Source organism: Anabrus simplex, chromosome 5, assembly GCF_040414725.1.
Source record: "Anabrus simplex isolate iqAnaSimp1 chromosome 5, ASM4041472v1, whole genome shotgun sequence".
Classification (NCBI taxonomy): domain Eukaryota; kingdom Metazoa; phylum Arthropoda; class Insecta; order Orthoptera; family Tettigoniidae; genus Anabrus; species Anabrus simplex.
The window spans coordinates 380,922,099-380,940,875 of record NC_090269.1 but is presented as its reverse complement, the minus strand read 5'-3'; the positions used below and the strand labels follow the sequence as shown (position 1 = coordinate 380,940,875).

The 18,777-nt window shown below is 38.1% G+C and overlaps 1 protein-coding gene across 7 annotated transcripts in view; it reads left to right on the top strand.

Annotated features, from left to right (window-relative positions):
- Positions 1-18,777, top strand: part of LOC136874155 (zinc finger protein 595) — a 127,965-nt gene that overhangs the window by 24,947 nt on the left and 84,241 nt on the right. For all 7 annotated transcript variants that reach the window (XM_067147726.2, XM_067147725.2, XM_067147722.2 and 4 more), the window contains one exon: positions 9,940-10,073. In XM_067147726.2, coding sequence (XP_067003827.2) covers positions 9,999-10,073 — 75 coding nt within the window. In that variant the 5' untranslated portion in view covers positions 9,940-9,998. The remainder of the gene's footprint in view (positions 1-9,939; positions 10,074-18,777) is intronic.

The window sequence follows — 18,777 nt, the reverse complement described above, 5'->3', positions numbered from 1 at the left end:
AGTGGCTACACATCAAGGTCAGAACAAATGTTGAATTGTTAGATTTTCTATTTCTAAATCTTTAGCTATACAGTACTATTCAATTCTGTTCTGACATTGCGTGGTTATGCTGAACCAAACTATTCACGGTATTGATAATATGGATATTTCATTCTATATATTTTTCATTCGATGAATCGACTATTGTTGCCAACTTCTTTTCTTTCCTGTGAGTTTTCTTAGCTGTAGAATGCGATGCCATTTGATGTTCCTGAAGTTTCTTACGTATAGATGCTACCTGTGTGGTCTGCATGGAACTAAATGCAGTTACCTCCCCCGTGTGCCATTCTGAAGATGGATGATCAACTTCGCATTTAAGACTTCAAACACTGCTCACACTTAACAGCCAACACTGTCATAATCAGAAACTTCTAACCGTCATTACTTGTTCATGAAATATTGTCTTTAGGTATCTCACCACATCAACAAAATATTTGCAACATTCGAGGATGACCCTGCATTTACACCTTTGACTCTAACGTCATGTTTATTCATTTCCGAAATGGCAATCGCCATATTGTCCATTCAGCATTTTTAGATATACTAGTATCTCTACCATGATTACTGAAAAAAATTGAAGTTACACTTTGGTGCTTTATTTTAATAGTAATCACTCTTTCACATCCAAAATGAAGTACTGTTTAAATGCTACTGCCCACTGCATATTTAACAACTGGATCTGCGAGCTGCAGTAATTTTACCAACTGGTTTAGGCAAACTTGTGCTAAATGGCGGAATGACACCTCTGGGTAATGTATCATTACAAGGCTGGTGTATTTGAGCACCTTCAAATAACACTGCTCTGAGCTGGGATGAAACCTAGTTCTTGAGATCAGGAAGCTCTTCCATCTGAGCTATTCAGCCTACTGCATGGTAGTTTAGTGATGGAGAAAGTAATATATATTTACTACAAGTTTTAAAAGAAAACTTTATTGTAGGTATGAGTTCATCAGATTTTTCAGTGCCAGGCTGAATGGCTCAGACAGTTGAGGCGCTGACATTCTGACCCCAACTTGGCAGATTCGATCCTGGCTCAGTCCAGTGGTATTTGAAGGTGCTCAAATACTTCAGCCCCATGTTGGTAGATTTACAGGCACGCAAAACATCTCCTGCGGGACTAAATTCTGGCACTTTGACGTCTCTGAAAACCGTAAAAGTAGTTTGTGGGACTAAAGCTTTACCATTATTATTGGCTTGTATGACTTTCCCTTACTCAGCGGCACTACCTCGAGGAATATGAGGACACTAATTTACTTTTTCTTTTTTACTGACCTGACTGGCGGACTTGGTTAATTTTGGCCTTCTGTTCCCAAGATTGAAGGTTCGATCCCCACCAATGTCAGTAGCATTTGAGTGCACTTAAAACGTGGAAGTTCAGTGTCGTTAGTTTCCGGCATGTTAAATATTTCCTGCTGGACAAAATTCTTTTAGCTGTCGACTTGCATTTGGGAGATAATGGGTTAGAACCCCACTGTCAGCAGCCCTGAAGATGGTTTTTCGTAATTTTCCATTTTGACTTCAGACAAATGCTGGGGCTGTATCTTAATTCAGGCCACAGCCGCTTCTTTCCCACTCCTAGGCCTTTCTTGTCCCATCATTGCCATAAGACCTATCTATTAAGATAGAGTTTGAGGTATGTTCCACCATTCAACACATTGTAAAATATATTAAATTATAAGAAGACCGGTTTCGACTCCCTTGAAGTCATCATCATTATTTCCTGTTGAAAATTAAATCGAGGGGAGTCTGATAACAATCATAATAAAAAAATTTAAAGGCGATTGCCTGGAAAAACATCAATGGGTTGCAAGCATCTCAAGCCAATGTATAATTTCAGCTGATTACCAAACATTTATTGTGATTGTGTGGTCATAATGGTTAACTCCAGTTGATTGTGGTAAGACCGCTTGACGGGTCTGCGCCGAGTGATACCAACATACGACAGCATTTTTACTGATATCCAAGAACGTTAAAGTGCCATGTGTTACATATCGGTGCATAAACTTTCAATCAATGTATATATTCTCGACTACGATTATGCATTTGTTTCCAATAGATTGTAGCAGGACCAACGGTCTAGTTTAATCAGTTGGAGGCAAGACTGTCAAGCCCAGGAACATTCTTGAAACGCCAATTGTTTCATATCATTGTAAGTATCTCATATCGTAAGTGTGTGTTTTCAAACCAGTGCAAGGGATTCCAGTATTCTGTGTGTATGAACGCATGATAGTCTAGACCAGAACCATGACTTCATACATTTGTTTCAAGGTGTCTGTATTTTATCCAGTTTTTTCAGTTAGAAACAGAACTGTCAATTTCAGGAACGCTCTTAGAGAGCCAAGGTTTCATATCACTATAAGTGTCCGTGTCAAGTGTTCAACAGTGCATGTGTTTCGAGTGTTACTTGTTCCATGAACACAGGACAATTTAGGCCAGAACTAGGAATTTTTTAAGTTCCAAGTGCTGCTTGCCATGTATGCGTTGCACTTCAAAGTAATGTCTTGCAACCCATGGATGTTATTCCACGCAATCACCTTTAAATTTTTTTATTATGATGATTGTTATCAGATTCCCCTCAATTCATTTTCAACAGGAACTGCTGATGACTCCAAGGGAGTCGAAACCAGTCTTCTTATAATCTATCTATATATATAAAATAAGAGTTTTGTCTGTACATTGCTCAGAATTTGAAAAGAATGGTATTTCTGTATCGGTCATGTCCACAGTAACAAGAAAATGCAATTTTTACTTTTCCGTAATTTCTGTCTGTCTGTCTGTCTGTCTGTCTGTCTGTCTGTCTGTCTGTCTGTCTGTCTGTCTGTATGTATGTATGTATGTATGTATGTACACGCATCACGAGAAAACGGCTGAAGAGAATTTAATGAAAATTGGAATGCAAAGTCGGGTGATGAACCACTACAATCTAGGCTATAAATTATTTTAATCACGCCGAGTGAAATGGTAGTTTAGGGGAAGGCCTGAAATTTAATTCTCAAATATTTATGTTATTAGTGGTCGTGTCTTAATGAAAATCGCTAGACAAAGATGGGAAATAAGTCGCTATAATATAGGCTATACACGTTGAGAAAAATGGTAGTTCAGGGGAAGGCCTAAAATTTAATTGTCAAATATTTATTTTATTAGTGGTCGTATCTTCACGAAAATTGGTATGCAACGTCGGGGAATAGGTCGCTATAATCTAGGCTATCAATAATGTTATTCACAATGAGTGAAATGGTAGTTTAGGGGAAGGCCTGAAATGTAATCTATATATATAAAATAAGAGTTTTGTCTGTACATTGCTCAGAATTTGAAAAGAATGGTATTTCTATATCGGTCATGTCTACAGTAACAAGAAAATGCAATTTTTACTTTTCCGTAATTTCTGTCTGTCTGTATGTATGTACACGCATCACGAGAAAACGGCTGAAGAGAATTTAATGAAAATCGGAATGTAAAGTCGGGTGATGAACCACTACAATCTAGGCTATAAATTATTTTAATCACGCCGAGTGAAATGGTAGTTTAGGGGAAGGCCTGAAATTTAATTCTCAAATGTTTATGTTATTAGTGGTCGTGTCTTAATGAAAATTGCTAGACAAAGATGGGAAATAAGTCGCTATAATATAGGCTATACACGTTGAGCAAAATGGTAGTTCAGGGGAAGGCCTAAAATTTAATTGTCAAATATTTATTTTATTAGTGGTCGTATCTTCACGAAAATTGGTATGCAACGTCGGGGAATAGGTCGCTACAATCTAGGCTATCAATAATGTTTTTCACACTGAGTGAAATGGTAGTTTAGGGGAAGGCCTGAAATGTAATCTATATATAAAATAAGTGTTTTGCCTGTACATTGCTCAGAATTTGATATGAATGGTATTTCTGTATCTGTCGTGTCCACAGTAACAAGGAAATGCATTTTTTACTTTTATGTAATTTCTGTCTGTATGTATGTATGATTGTACACGCATCAATAGAAAACGGCTGAAGAGAATTAATGAAAATCGGTATGTAATGTCGGGTGATGAACCACTACAAGCTCGGCTATAAATTATTTTATTCACGCTGAGTAAAATGGTAGTTTTGGGGAAGGTCTGAAATGTAATTCCCAAATAAGTTATTTATGTTATTAGTGGTCATATCGATAAATACTACATAACTAACATAACTTTAGTTGTGTCGTTAGTAGTAGTTATGTTTTCCGGGGTTTCCCATTTTCACACCAGGCAAATGTTGGGGCTGTACCTTAATTAAGGCCACGGCCGCTTCCTTCCAACTCCTAGGCCTTTCCTATCCCATCGTCGCCATAAGACCTATCTGTGTCGGTGCGACGTAAAGCCCCTATCAAAAAAAAAAAAAGTAGTAGTTATGTAAGAAGTTATTAAATTTCCGATCACGTATGTCTTAGACATTGTTACCGTACCGCATATAATGGGTATATTCATGAATTTGGATTTTTGTTACTAAGTCCATATCAGCGCCGAGTCACGAGAAAATTGGTTAACAGAATTTAGTGAAAATCGGTATGTAAAGTATGAGAATAAGGAACTACAGTCTACGATATAAATAATTTTGTAAGACACCCTAATATCACAGAGTCGAAAGAAAACTAATGTGAAGGCCTGTAATATAGAAAGCTCATAAACTTTATCAACAATAACATTACATTGACCATTGTTTGTTGTGATGTGCTTTTTGTCTTCTGTTTCCTCTCATCCCCGATAGATAGGATTACTGCAGTGTACCGAGGTTTTTTTAATTTGCTTGACGTTGCACCGACACAGGTAGGTCTTATGGCGACGATGGGATAGGAAATGAATAGTGGTGTGAAGGAAGCGGCCTTGGCTTTAAGGTACAGCCTGGTGTGAATGGTGTGAAAATGGGAAACCACGGAATACCATATTTTTTTTTGCTTAACGTCGCACCGACACAGATATGTCTTATGGCGACGATGCGATAGGAAAGGTCTAGGAAGTGGAAGGAAGCGGCCGTGGCTTTAATTAAGGTATAGTCCCGGCATTTGCCTGGTGTGAAAATGGGAAACTACGGAAAACCATCGTCAGGGCTGCCGACAGTGGGGCTCGAACCCACTATCTCCCGAGTACCGTCTTCATGGTTGCCGGCAGCGGGGTTCGAATCCACTATCTCCCGGATGCAAGCTCACAGCTGCTTGCCCCCTAACCACACAGCCAACTCGCCTGGTCATATCGAGTGTAACAGCCTGCCTGCATATTGGCGGGAAGTAGCTGGGGAGTTAGATAACTTTCTTCTTTAGCATGCCATTCCTCTGGTTCATACATTTTCTGATATATCTGGTACGTAACACACTGGTTCATCATAGTATTCGAGCTATACAATCCCTACTCTTAGCCACTGATTGGAATGAGTAGTGTGCATATTTAACGGAATAATGACAGAGGAGTGTTCACGGCAGTCTGCGACCTGGTTATTCCAGCTCTGGAACTTTGGACCCTTAGATCGGCACCGTAATACTGATAATATATAAGTAATAATAATAACAACGTAAACGTTTCCACCTTTTCAATACTACAATATATTAACAAAATTACAAATTACACGGTACTAGTTTCGACCCATCTAGGGGTCATCATCAGCCGTATTGGAGCAAAGATCATTTGTGGCGAAATCCTAAGACAATATTATTTTAAAGAATAACAAGTGAAATGAGATGTTATGGTAATAGTTAATAATACAAGGAATATACATACTAAGAGGTTTTTAACAAAGAATAAAGTATAAATGGGGTGTTGTAAAAATTATAATCATGGAAATCAGTAAGTTCTTGTATTGAAATGAAATATGGCTTAGGAAGAGGGCTTAAGGTGGGGCTGAAGGGTGCGGTACTTTTCCAAGACAATTACACTTTCTCCCGCACCCTTCAGCCCCACCTTAAGCCCTCTTCCTAAGCCATATTTCATTTCAATACAAGAACTTACTGATTTCCATGATTATAATTTTTACAACACCCCATTTATACTTTATTCTTTGTTAAAAACCTCTTAGTATGTATATTCCTTGTATTATTAACTATTACCATAACATCTCATTTCACTTGTTATTCTTTAAAATAATATTGTCTTAGGATTTCGCCACAAATGATCTTTGCTCCAATACGGCTGATGATGACCCCTAGATGGGTCGAAACTAGTACCGTGTAATTTGTAATTTTGTTAATATATTGTAGTATTGAAAAGGTGGAAACGTTTACGTTGTTATTATTATTACTTATATATTATTCTCAGTTCAATACGGACCAAAAACATGAAATTCATAACCATCAACCGTAATACTGTTCGTTGAAAGTGAGAAAGTGTGCGGTTTTTCATTTGATCGAGTATTTTATATGATAACATTGCTTTCAATCGCTACATTCCCACTGACGTTTTTGTAATGACCTATGTTGAATTCAGTTAGGAAAACCACCAAGTCAGTCTTTCTGAGAATCCTGTGGCGAAGCACGGGTACATCAGTTAGTTTAATATATTTTACAATGTGTTGAATGGTGGAACATCCCTCAAACTCTATCTTATTAAACGTCAACACGGAAATGAAGATCATAACCTACGATAAGACCTATCTATGTCGATGCAACGTAAAGTAAATTGTAAAAAAAAAAAAATACACGAGCCTCTCTTAAAATTGTTATCCCTTCTGCCCACACTAGGTGGTTATGTTTATCCTTTGTTTCTCTTCCTGTCTTTGGAGATTATACCATTGCTAGTTTATGATAACAATCATTAAAGATGTTACATGTCACTTTAGTTTCTTTCATGATTTTTAATTCTTCTTTCTACATCCTCTATACATTCAAGATAACTTAAAGGCCATATATGCAGTTGATATGTGGAAATGAATTAATTTTGTTATTGTTTGGCATATACTCTATAGTTATCTGTGTGGACTTGATGGCAATATGGGCAGTTTAACATGAAACGAAAATCCACAGCTTGTTTCCAGTTTCCACTGGGTCAGGAATGGAATGAATGAAGGCCCCACCTAGTGGTGAGGATAGGAACAGTGCCGGCTGCCGAAGCCTGTCACACTCCTCGTGGGCAATGATTAATGACTGACAGATGAAATGTAATGATATTGGTGAGTGTTGCTGGAATAAACAATGACAGCAAAAACAGGAGTACCCAGAGAAAAACCTGTCCCGCTTCTGCTTTGTCCAGCACAAATCTCGCTTGGAGTGACCATGATTTGAACCACGGGACCCAGTAGTGAGAGGCCTGAGCCACGGAGGCTCCAGACAATTTCACTTGCAGGTAGTAAATAGAGCTGATAGCTATGATATCCCAAGTCCCTAAAAACAGGAAACTATAACAGTTGACCAGAAAGGAAAACTAAAAGAGGCAATATCTAGCAAAGTTTTAGGGAGGCAGAGAGGGCTAAAAGGCATTCTAGGTGACAATACCAAAGAAGATTAACTTGATCAAGGCAAAATTCTCCATTGCAGTCTGACTATTTCATTTGTCTACAATGATGGATTGAAAGATCAATCTACTTCTCCATCCAGAACCAGTTTACTGACAACTTCATGTTGTTGGCGTCCATCACTTCAAGCTCAGCAGAGTGGAACCTGTTATATCCCTCACACCATTGCCAATGTATGAACACATCTAATCATCTGCGCATGGCCTTTAGTGGAGATTTGGAATAAAATTAGTGTGTGAATTACAAATTTTGGGTCATTGCATGAAGTTACCTTTTTATTATATTAGACATTTCAAGTCCAAATCTTTCTCGATCAAACAAAGATTTTGTGTAAAACCTCATTTTAACTATATATATATTGCTTATCTAATGCTTCACTGAGAAATATCAGAAAAAATTTATTACTGGTACACCGACACTCTCGGTACGTGAAAAGAAGTAAGCTATGTGTTTTGTACAGCGACCACGCAAAATTAATATCTTTTGACTTCAGAAACAGTCTAGGTCAGGGATGGCGAACCTATGCCACGCGTGTCACTAGGTGACACGGAAACACGATTTCGGTGGCACACCACATGAACATAATAACGCTTTTTATGTACGTCTTGTACTATAGTCTATACATATCTCTTGCATCGTATAGTCATAGTGTTTCAGACTTAAGAAATAAATATCAAAAATCTAAATATAGTTCCATTCGGACGCGCATTATGGCAAGACTTGCAACACTGATAGGTCCGGAAATCAAGTGAGATAAATGTCAGATGCGGCTGGCGATACATTCGCTCTCCCACATCAGTCAATTAGTGAAGTTCGACGTTTGTGCGGTTGCCAGCAGCGCGTAAGTTTTCTTAGTGTGTAACTTAACTTTTTAATTTTGTAAGACGAATAGTTGCCAAGAGAGTTATCCCAATTACGAGATTTGGAGAAAATATCGCACTTAATTTCAAACCCTCATATTGCACAAATGAGTAATATTAAGGTCAATTTTTTGAGTAGTTAGAAATGGAGTTGACAGAGTTTCAAGAAAGCAGTACATGGGTGAACAAATTCGTACAAACTGATGAAGCATTGGTGTGTTACAATGGGCGCTTATGTTAGGTATTCTAAAAACTTACATATTTAAAAATATATTTTTGCAGTATTGGCAAATACGACCAAGGAACATGCAAGCAAAAGTATTATCTTACAAGATATATGTAATAAAGTAATAACGTATTATGAAATATAATTTGAAATTAGGGATGGAAGTCGGGGGGTGGGGAGGAGGCGTGGGTTGTATCTACTCCAAAGGACAATAACTGGGCCGATGACATTCGATGTTAGGCTCCTTAAAACAACAAGCGTAATCATCATCAAGGAAAATAACTAGTGGCACAGTAGACAGTTGATAATAATAAACCGGACTTACAATGGCACACTGTTTAGAAAAGGTTCGCCATCCCTGGTCTAGGTAGTTCCTAGTCTAAGCAGACTTTGAACATTCCAGGACCTGAAAGTATAATTCTCAAATTGTAATCCTCATTTCCCTTGCATTTTTCATCTTTCTTTGTGTTCGTCCATATCTGAGGCAAGTTTGTACATCATAACACGAAACTTTCTACAAGATGGGGCTGTTAACCCCATGGCCAACCCTCCTTCTGTATCCGTGCTAGGAACTCACTTTTGGAATATTGTCAAAGTGGTGTTGATGTAACACACATACATATCAATACAACACATGGTAGGTTAAGTTCACTTGAGCTTATTAAATCTCACTATCTCTAGTTAGGTAGTCCCACAAATCACTTCACTGGTTAATAGTGATGCATATCTAGGTCACACAATGAGAACGAACAAGACACATTACAACAGGATTTATGTCGGTGAGGGCTTACAGTTATTAGCATGTTCAATGTTCCTTACTCAGTATAACAGTCTGATGACCAAGCTCGATAGCTGCAGTCGCTTAAGTGCGGCCAGTATCCAGTATTCGGGAGATAGTAGGTTCGAACCCCACTGTCGTCAGCCCTGAAAATGGTTTTCTGTGGTTTCCCATTTTCACACCAGGCAAATGCTGGGGCTGTACCTTAATTAAGGCCACGGCCGGTTCCTTCCCACTCCTAGCCCTTTCCTGTCCCATCGTCGCCATAAGACATATCTGTGTCGGTGCGACATAAAGCAACTAGCAAAAGCAAAAACAGTCTGATGCTTTTATGGCTCAGAATATCAACTCTGTGTAAATATTGTTGCAGTGAAATTGTCACGGGATAGTGTAATAAAAAATAAAAAACCTGTACAAGTTCTAGCTTATATACTTAGATGATAACACTAACTTCTGCATTTGTCATGTCTTGTTTTTAAGAACATACTTCATTTCTTGTGAAACCATGTTGTTGGTTATTTCATAGTGATAGTGTTACATGATGAGCCTGTAATATGTTAAGTTTGATTCTGTTGTAGATGTTTTTCCTGTTCATCCTGGGCAGCTGTGTCGCCTTTGTGCTCTTCCCACACCAAATATGATGTTTATTTATGGAGAGGAGGGCATTAAAGAAGAACTAGCATCAAAAATAAATATGTGGTTACCAATATCGGTAAGGCATTGTTAAATTTATTTCATTACTCTACGTTTATAACTAGTAGGTATAGTTACAGTACTGTGTAAATTAGTCAGAACAATGTTCTTTTTTTTTCCTAATTTTCCCAGTGGTGGCAACATTTTTTTACACTGTGTCTGTTCTTAGATCCTGCACTCTCTCTGCATTCTTTGCATGCTTATTCATTGCCCATTGGTAATTAATATCTGTGACAATTGTTTTGGGTTAAAAGTTTATTTGCTTCCATGTATGTCCCTTTTGAGCAAGTTTGAGGATTCCTTGTGCAATTGCCAATTAGTAATACCTATGTCTTCAATGGAAGCAACTCCCAGGAAGCACAGTGTGACTGTAGCTTAATTTCAGAATACTTCCATGATACAAAGATAGTTAGCTACTAAATTTGGTGTCGGCCGTCATTATTATTTAGCAGCACAAGCAGACTGGCTCAATTTCACAGAAGAAAAGGGAAAACTGTGACAGGCAAAAGAAAATGACACACACTGATGAAAGTTTTCTCCTCAGAAGAAGCAAATCAAATCCCAGGATTATGCTGTGAACTTGTCTTGCAAACTGGGGGAAGAGGAGCGAATCTGCATGTTTCTAATGTTCGCCGTAGAATTCTGGCAGCTGGAATGGAAGTTTGTAAACCTGTAAAGAAACACCTTCTATCAGGAGAAATGAGCAGGAAACTTCTCTTGTGGGCACATAATTGTCAGGATTGGGCAGTGGAACACGGGAAGAAAGTTTGTTTCTTGAATGAGAGCCACTGTGAAGTACAGGGGCAGAGGGTTCCATATGTGTGCCAAGCAATGAATGAGCTAAAAACTTCAGCACATTTGCAACAGCATACTATAAAACACCCCATTAGAAGATGTATTGTGGGTGTTACATGCATCAATGACCAGGGCCCTCAGTACTAGTTGATGGGATGATGAAGTTTAGTCGATACATCCAGTTACTGGAAAGGAGAATTGTTGGTGAGTTGCAGAAAATGTTTTCAGATGGTGACAGTCTTTTTCATCTATATTTTGCTCCTTGCCATACTTCAAAGAAAGTGAAGAAATTCTTCACTGAGAACAATATTTGTGTCTTAGAGTGACCAGGGAATTCCTCTGGGCATTTATCCAATAGGAAACTTATGGGCCCTTTGTAAAAGGAGACTCACATAACTTGACAGTTCCATAAAAATGCACAATAGAGTCTCTAGTTATGGAGTGGTTTCATGATGTTTAACTTAAAAAATATGTGCTCAGAGCCTGTGGAATCTATACGAAATTGTGTAAAGCAACTTATAAAACAGGAAGGAGGACTTACTAGGAAAGGTTAAAAGTATGTGCTGTATTGGGTGAATGTTTCTGTCTGTTAAGTCATCAACCCAGAGGCTGGTTGGATCCTCAAATAGCACCACCAAAGTCTATGCAGTTATGGGAAAACCAAAAACAAATGGCAGCACCAAAATGAGGTGCTATACTAGGTAAGATGAGGAGTGAGGTAGTTTGCCATTGTTTTCCTCACTGGGCTAGACAGTGCTATTGCATCACGACTAACCCTATGGGCAACACTTTTCATAACACTCAGGCTCCAGTGCTCCGAATGTCATTACTCAGCACCACCCGTACCATAGGAGCTTCCATATTGTCACAACCATGGATGAGACGGGGACTTCGGTGGAAGCTACACTTTGCTCTGGCCTATGCCAAGGAATGGATGCAAAATAAACTGTATCCATTAAGAAATGACAGCAGGCAGATTAGGTGAATACGTGAAAAAAAAAAAAAATGTAGATGTAGATGTTATTGTAGTGTTCCGATTAATTCACATAAGACTGTACAACTGACAAGAGTCTTGGATAGCTACAATTATGTTAAATAAATTAATGTTATGGGATTAAATTTTAGTGTATTGAAACTTCATGAAAATTTTAAAAAGCTATTCTCTCTTAGTGAAATTAGTTGTGAAAAATAGTTTCTTTTATCAAGAGGACAAATAAAAGCCTACTGGATTTTATAGCATTTTCTGAGATATGGATGATATTTGTTTCTTTTATGCATGTTCTTCCTTTGCTTCTTCACCGCATCTCTTAAACCAGATGGATGGGTATCTTTGGTACATCCTTAGCTATAATAGTGCAAGCAATTAGGCTGTCTGCATTTCAATTTTGATGTTATATTTTACTCCTCCTAATGGCAGAGAAACTAGAACTCTGTTGGACGATCTATTCCTGAGGATTTTAATTAATTTTACCTGATCATCATCATCATCAGTTTTCCACTCCAGTTGCCCGGGTGTGGTTTACGAGCACTCTCCACTTCTGTCTGTCCATGTACCACTCTTCTCTCAAGACAACATCCCAGCTGACTCCTCTTGTTCCTATGTCCTCTTTTACTTGGTCCAGCCATCTCTTCCTAGGTCTTCCTACCGGTCGTTTTCCGGCCACGATTGTGTGTAGCCATTGTTTTGCTGTCCTTCCATCGTCCAATCGTTTGACATGGCCAAACCATTTCAAACAGGCCCTTGTCACTTTTTCATTCAGGGATGGGTACACACCAGCTTCCTCCCTTATTCTTTCATTCCTTACCCTGTCCCTTTTTGTCTTCTGTACCATAGTACGTAGGAACTTCATTTCTGCGGCTTGTAGTTTGCTATCCACTTGTTGGGTTGTTGTGCAGGTTTCTAGGCCATATGTTAGTATGGGGGTGAAGTATGATTGGAATAGAATCTGCTTTGATCTTAAGGGAACTTGTTCATTCCAGAGTAGGTTCCAAATTTGATGGTAAAACTGAGCTGATTTTTGAATGCGGTTGTTAATCTCATGCTGTAGTCTGTTATCACTTGAAATGATGCACCCAAGATATTTATATTGGTCTACTGTTTCCAGCTGTGTACCTTCCAGCATTATTTTTCCTTTCTTCTTCTGCCTGTTGACAGACATAGTAACAGTTTTCGATTTATTTATTGTTAATCCGTGTGCTTTCAAATGTTTATTCCAGGTGTTCAGCATCTCTTGGACTTCCTTCTCTGTATTTCCCCAAATTACTACATCATCTGCAAATGCAAATGCATTGATGTCCATATTGTTCTTCTGCTTAATTTCTTTCATGACTTCATCCATGACAGTGATCAAAAGTAAGGGTGAAAGGGTACTGCCTTGTTGCACTCCTTTAGTAGTTTGGAACCAATCAGAATTACCGTTTCCTATCTTTACGCAACTGCAGCAGTCTTCGTAAAGCGTTTTAACTTTCTGGATAAGACCTATGGGTACATTTTTCTTTCTTAAGCATTCCCATATAGTCTTCCTTGGAACACTATCAAATGCTTTTTCGAGATCCAAAAACACTAGTGTTAAGTCTTTGCCCTTCTCCCAATGCTTTTCTAACAGTATTCTAAGTGCAAATATGAGATCGGTAGTTGATCGGTGTTCTCTGAATCCATATTGTTCTTCCTGTAGTTGTGGTTCTATTATTTTCCTTAGCCTTTTTTCAAGTATTTTCTCAAATATTTTCAAACCACGAGACAATAAAGTGATCCCTCTATAATTGCTACATTTCTTCTGGCTTCCTTTTTTGAAGAGAGGTATTATTATTCCCTTTTTCCAATCATCTGGGACTTTCCTATCCTTCCATATTGCATTAATTACTCTATGAAGCCACTGTATTCCTATTGCACCAGTTGCTTTGATCATATCTGCACTGACTTCATCAAATCCTGTTGATCTTTCTTTGGGCATACTATTAAGAGCAGTCTCTACTTCCTTCCATGTTGGCGGGCTCTCTTGGTCAGCCTCATCATTGCAGCTTAAACTGACCTGCATGGTTACATCATTGGAGTCTCTCCCAGTACAGTTGTATAAATTATCAAAATAGGATTTCATGATCTTCCTTATTTCTGTCTCTTCCCTGACTATGTTACCATCTGGTTCCTCTATTGCTGTTATGTATTCATTGTCTCTTCTTATATTTCGTATTGTTCGGTAAAGTAGTTTAGAATTAGCTTTGCTGTCTTGTTCTAGTTTATCTGTGAAATCAGTCCAAGCTTTCTGTTTTTCTTCAGCCACAATTTTCTTTACTCGTAGCTTCTGATCTCTGTATTTCTGCTGCAGTTCGTTTACTCTAGATTCATTCCTTTGACTTCCTTTTTGCATTTCTTTGTCTCTGGCTTTCCTGGTTTCATTTTTCGCTTTCACAGCAATCTTCACCTGATCGTTCCACCAAGGAGTTTCTTTTGCCTTCATTTTGCTATTGGTTTTACCACAAACTTCTACTGCAGCTCCGACAATGCTTTCTTTGAATCTAGTCCACTCGATGTTGCCTTCTTGTAATGCATCTGATGGTAATTTATTGGTCACTTTTTTTGTGTATTCAGCTTGTTTCTCTGCCTTCTTTAGCTCCCATGTCTTTATTTTTTGTTTCCTGTATTTCTGAGGTCTGTAAATTTTAACTCATTGCGGACCGTGGACGGCGTAAGACGTTTAAGCTTGCTCCTATGCTGCGGGCCGTGGACGGCGTAAGACGTTTAATGTTCCGCGCGAAGCAATGCTGTTTATATTCGTCATCTATGCATTCTTTTACACCTTAGCCAGCGTTACTGGTTGTAGCAGGAAGTTGGTTGACCTTTTTGAGATAACCGTCGCGTTGAGTGGACTTATGTTTATCTTAGCTGTTTTAGCGGGAATATCTCAGCACTTCCTCGCGCGTCAAGACGGTACTTGAGATTTCAATGCAGTGCATGTCGTTCTTACCGAGTGTAGTATAATGGCTTATAAAACAAAGTTTCTTACGGAAGAAAAAGTATTAAGTATTGTTCACAATGATTATTCTGGTGCTGAACTTATTCCTGAAATAGACTCGGATAGTGAAAGTGAGAGTGACGAGAAAATTCCAATTCTCGAATCCGATAGGCCTATAGAGAAAAGTGAAGTGCCTGATACAAATCATCCTAGTTATTGTCCACCCGTTCCACCATTTACAGAGAGTTCAGGTATAAACGTTCAAATAAAATATAAGCAGGATATTTTGAGTTACGTGAGTATTTTCATGAATGACGAATTTTATCAGTATGTGTGTGAGCAGACCAATCTATACGCGAGTCAAGTGATAAGTGCGTCGCCGCGGCCTTTCACAAAGATTTCGATCATGCAGTCGTGGAAACCGATTAGTCAAAAATCCTGATATAAAAATGTACTGGACCGAAGACCCTGTTTTTCATACGCCGATATTTTCTAATACAATGTTCCGAATACGCTTCCTTCATATTCTTTCATTTCTTCACTTCGGTGACAGTAATCATTATGCCGAAAATACAGATAGGCTGTATAAAATTAGACGTATTTTGAAACCTGTGACACCAGATATCACACCCTAAATATTTACTAGTGGTAAGCACAAAGTATCATTTTTCTAACGTTTATAGTTTAGGAGTAATTGTAAATTGTATTAAGTGATGCAAGTCAAGAGGGCCGGGCATGAAAATGGCTGGTCCAGGCATTCAAGTGTCCCGCTCAGAAGCTGGTACTGAACGTGTTAATGTACTTTATTGTTGCGAGGAGAAGTCTTTGGTCACTGTCCAGGCTTTCACTTGGTATAACTCTGACATCACATATGGTCTTTCCTGCTTCATTGTCTGATATAAAATAATCTATCAGAGTTTTAGTATCTCCATTCCAACTGTATCTTGTTAGTTTATGACTTAGCTGCTTCTGAAACCAACTGTTGTTTATTCTCAAGCCATTCCTTGCACATAGATCTAGAAGACTTTCTCCTTCTGGGTTCCTGTCTCCATAACCATGTGGACCTAGTACATTTTCATATCCAAGCCTGTCTGATCCAACTTGAGCATTTAAATCTCCCATTACTATGATATTTTCCTCTCTTTCTATGGCTTCTTCTAAATCAGTTCGGAATTGTTCTTTTTCCTCTTCGTTACAGCCAGTCTGTGGGGCATACACCTGGACTACTGTCAGCACACTCTTGTTAAGAGAGATGTTCAACTTAATAATTCTTTCATTAACATATATTACCTCACTGATGACATCAATGTCCTCTCTTAATATGAAACCTACACCCTTTTTGGCTTCTGAATTTTACCTGATAAACACAAAATTTGTCATCTGAGATCTTTTACATGCCAACATCATCCAGCATTGAGTGCTGAATAGACTTCTTCCTCTCTTAAACTAATCAGACTATATTGCCACTGTTGGGTTTATACCTGTGATCTTGGGGGTTCTTTACATCAGTAGTTATTTATGATTTACTGCCACTATATCAGCTCTTCTGTTTGAGGTGTCTACTGTATTGGCATAAATTATTCTTGATGGACTGTACATTTTCTGACTGCGACTAGGACAAGGGTGCCAGTGCTATTTGTATACTATGCTAGTCCCTTATAGTTGAATTTCAGCTTGCTATTTAGCAATGAATTCTAAATTTAGTACAGTCTTCATAACATCAATTTTTTTGTCCTTGTTCCCCCTGAGGCCTCTTCCTGAAACTACTCGTGTAGCTCTCATGATATTTGATGTCGTTTAAGGCATTGACCATACTGAAAGGGAAAATAACATTTATTTCTGCTTACCTTGCTGTTCAGTATTTGTTTGGTGAACATATTTTTCTTTAACATAATCATTATTTTTATATTTCAAATCTTCCGGGTGCTAGCAGATTTGCGCCTAGAGATCTCGACATTTTGGTAAATTGGAATATAATGGTGAGAAACAATTATTGTAAGCAGTATTTAGTGTGGTAAATAGTATAAAAAATGTTATTTTACACAAAAATGAGAAAAGTTATTTCATCGACACATGATTGGTGGTGGTGATGATTTTTTTGTTTTAGGAGGAAGTACAACTGGGTAACCATCCTCAATCAACACAGGAAATAAGTTTGTTAACCCCTTTTCTTACGATATAAACATGTGCTCTGAACCTTCGATTTATCATTTAAATTCTGATTAAAATGAGGTTCATACATGGCTGTATTTAAATATTAATATCTTTGCAACTATTATTTGCTCAAATAATGTGAAACCGGTACATAAATACTCAAAATTAAACAGACCCCCACTGCGGTTCTGGTCTAGAATTCTACCATCTACGTTAAGGCAACCTGAATTTTATTCTTGGTACTGACAATAGTTTAGAAATACAAAGAATCTTGGAACAGCATTAACCATGTGTCGTGAAGACAATTAGGGAGCTGCTGTGAGTAGTAGTACCTAACAAAGAACCAAAACTGCAGTTGCTGTCTCCCGTCATCTTCAAGTCACAAGCCGACCAGCAGCCACCTTGTTCTCCGAAGGCCAACGCGGTACAAATAACTATTTCAATGAAATTTACTACATTACATTGAAAAAATATACTGTAGGAAATAAACTCACTTAGGGCTGGTTCAACCATCTGCTGGTAAAGTGGCTGGCAGCTGCCCGGGAGGTAAACTACCTGGGGGTTAAATCAGCTGGTACTTTGGCTTGCGTGCAACCAGCGCGCAAGTGCTAGGTAGCTACCCGGAGCTGTACACCGATATGTAGGGTTGGCTAGACTGATTTTCTGCAACTTCTCGCTTTCGAGTGTGGTGCTATCTATCATTAGATGTATGAAGCTCATTTCGATCGTCTTATTTTTCTGTGCTTGCATCAGCTGATTACCACCTAAAAGCCTAATAAGGGGAGTCTTAAGAGTTATGGACAACGATTTATGTCAAGCTTTCGTGATTGTAATCTATGAGCTTCAAAATCACTACCTAATTGGGATTAAAATCTCAAGATTACATTTTCTTTCGCCAGTTATAACCTGTCATGTAAGGCAGCGTTTTTGGAAAGTATTCTCGTAGTAGATTGGTCAAGTCGCTTGCTCCATAATAGAACGTACGCAGGTTTTCTTCGTCTTTCTAATTTACACTTAAAAATTTATTTTCGTTCCCTGCCGTTGTTCTTAACTCTCTTTTACGTGCTTCCATATACGTATATACCCACACATCTTCCTTATGGACTTATTGCCTTTGAGCATTCTCTCTGCAGGCTTCTGTGAATTGATTAAGTATCTCCACGATCGTCTATTTGCAACTAGCTCTTTGACCTCGTTTAGTTCCACATGCTTCCATTTATTGATAATGCATTTCATTCTAATGTTTAACTTTATGAAGATAAAGTTGGAAGGTACTGTAATGTAAAGAACTAATCAGGGTAAATATTCTTTCATAGGAAGAGGAATTCGGGAATGGAATAGTTTCCAATTTCTTTGAAATCGTTTACAAGAAGACTACGTAAACAACTGATAGGGAATCTGCTACCTGGACGATAGTCCTATATGCCATATTAATCATAACATCACTTTCTATAAGTAGCACACATATAAAGCATTTTCCTAGTAGACATAATATTGTGATTAAACATTTCAATGAAATATATTATTAACAAAAGAACGTATGAAAAGGCACACAGATTAATACAATGCTAATAATGAAAATAAAAAAAGATTCGGCATAATGAAGTCTCAAACTTGCATACCTCGTATTATGAAGTGAGCGCGTTAGCCATTACGCTATGAGAACGCTTGGGGTAATTAGGATACATACACTAAGTTATACCTGATGTCTAAAAACTGAAAAAGTAGAAAATTAAATCCCGTTTGAAATGATTTTCAAATAGGTTTTGATTTTATATCGTTTTAGAGTTTCTTTGCAAAAGCTTGACGTATAAAATGTGT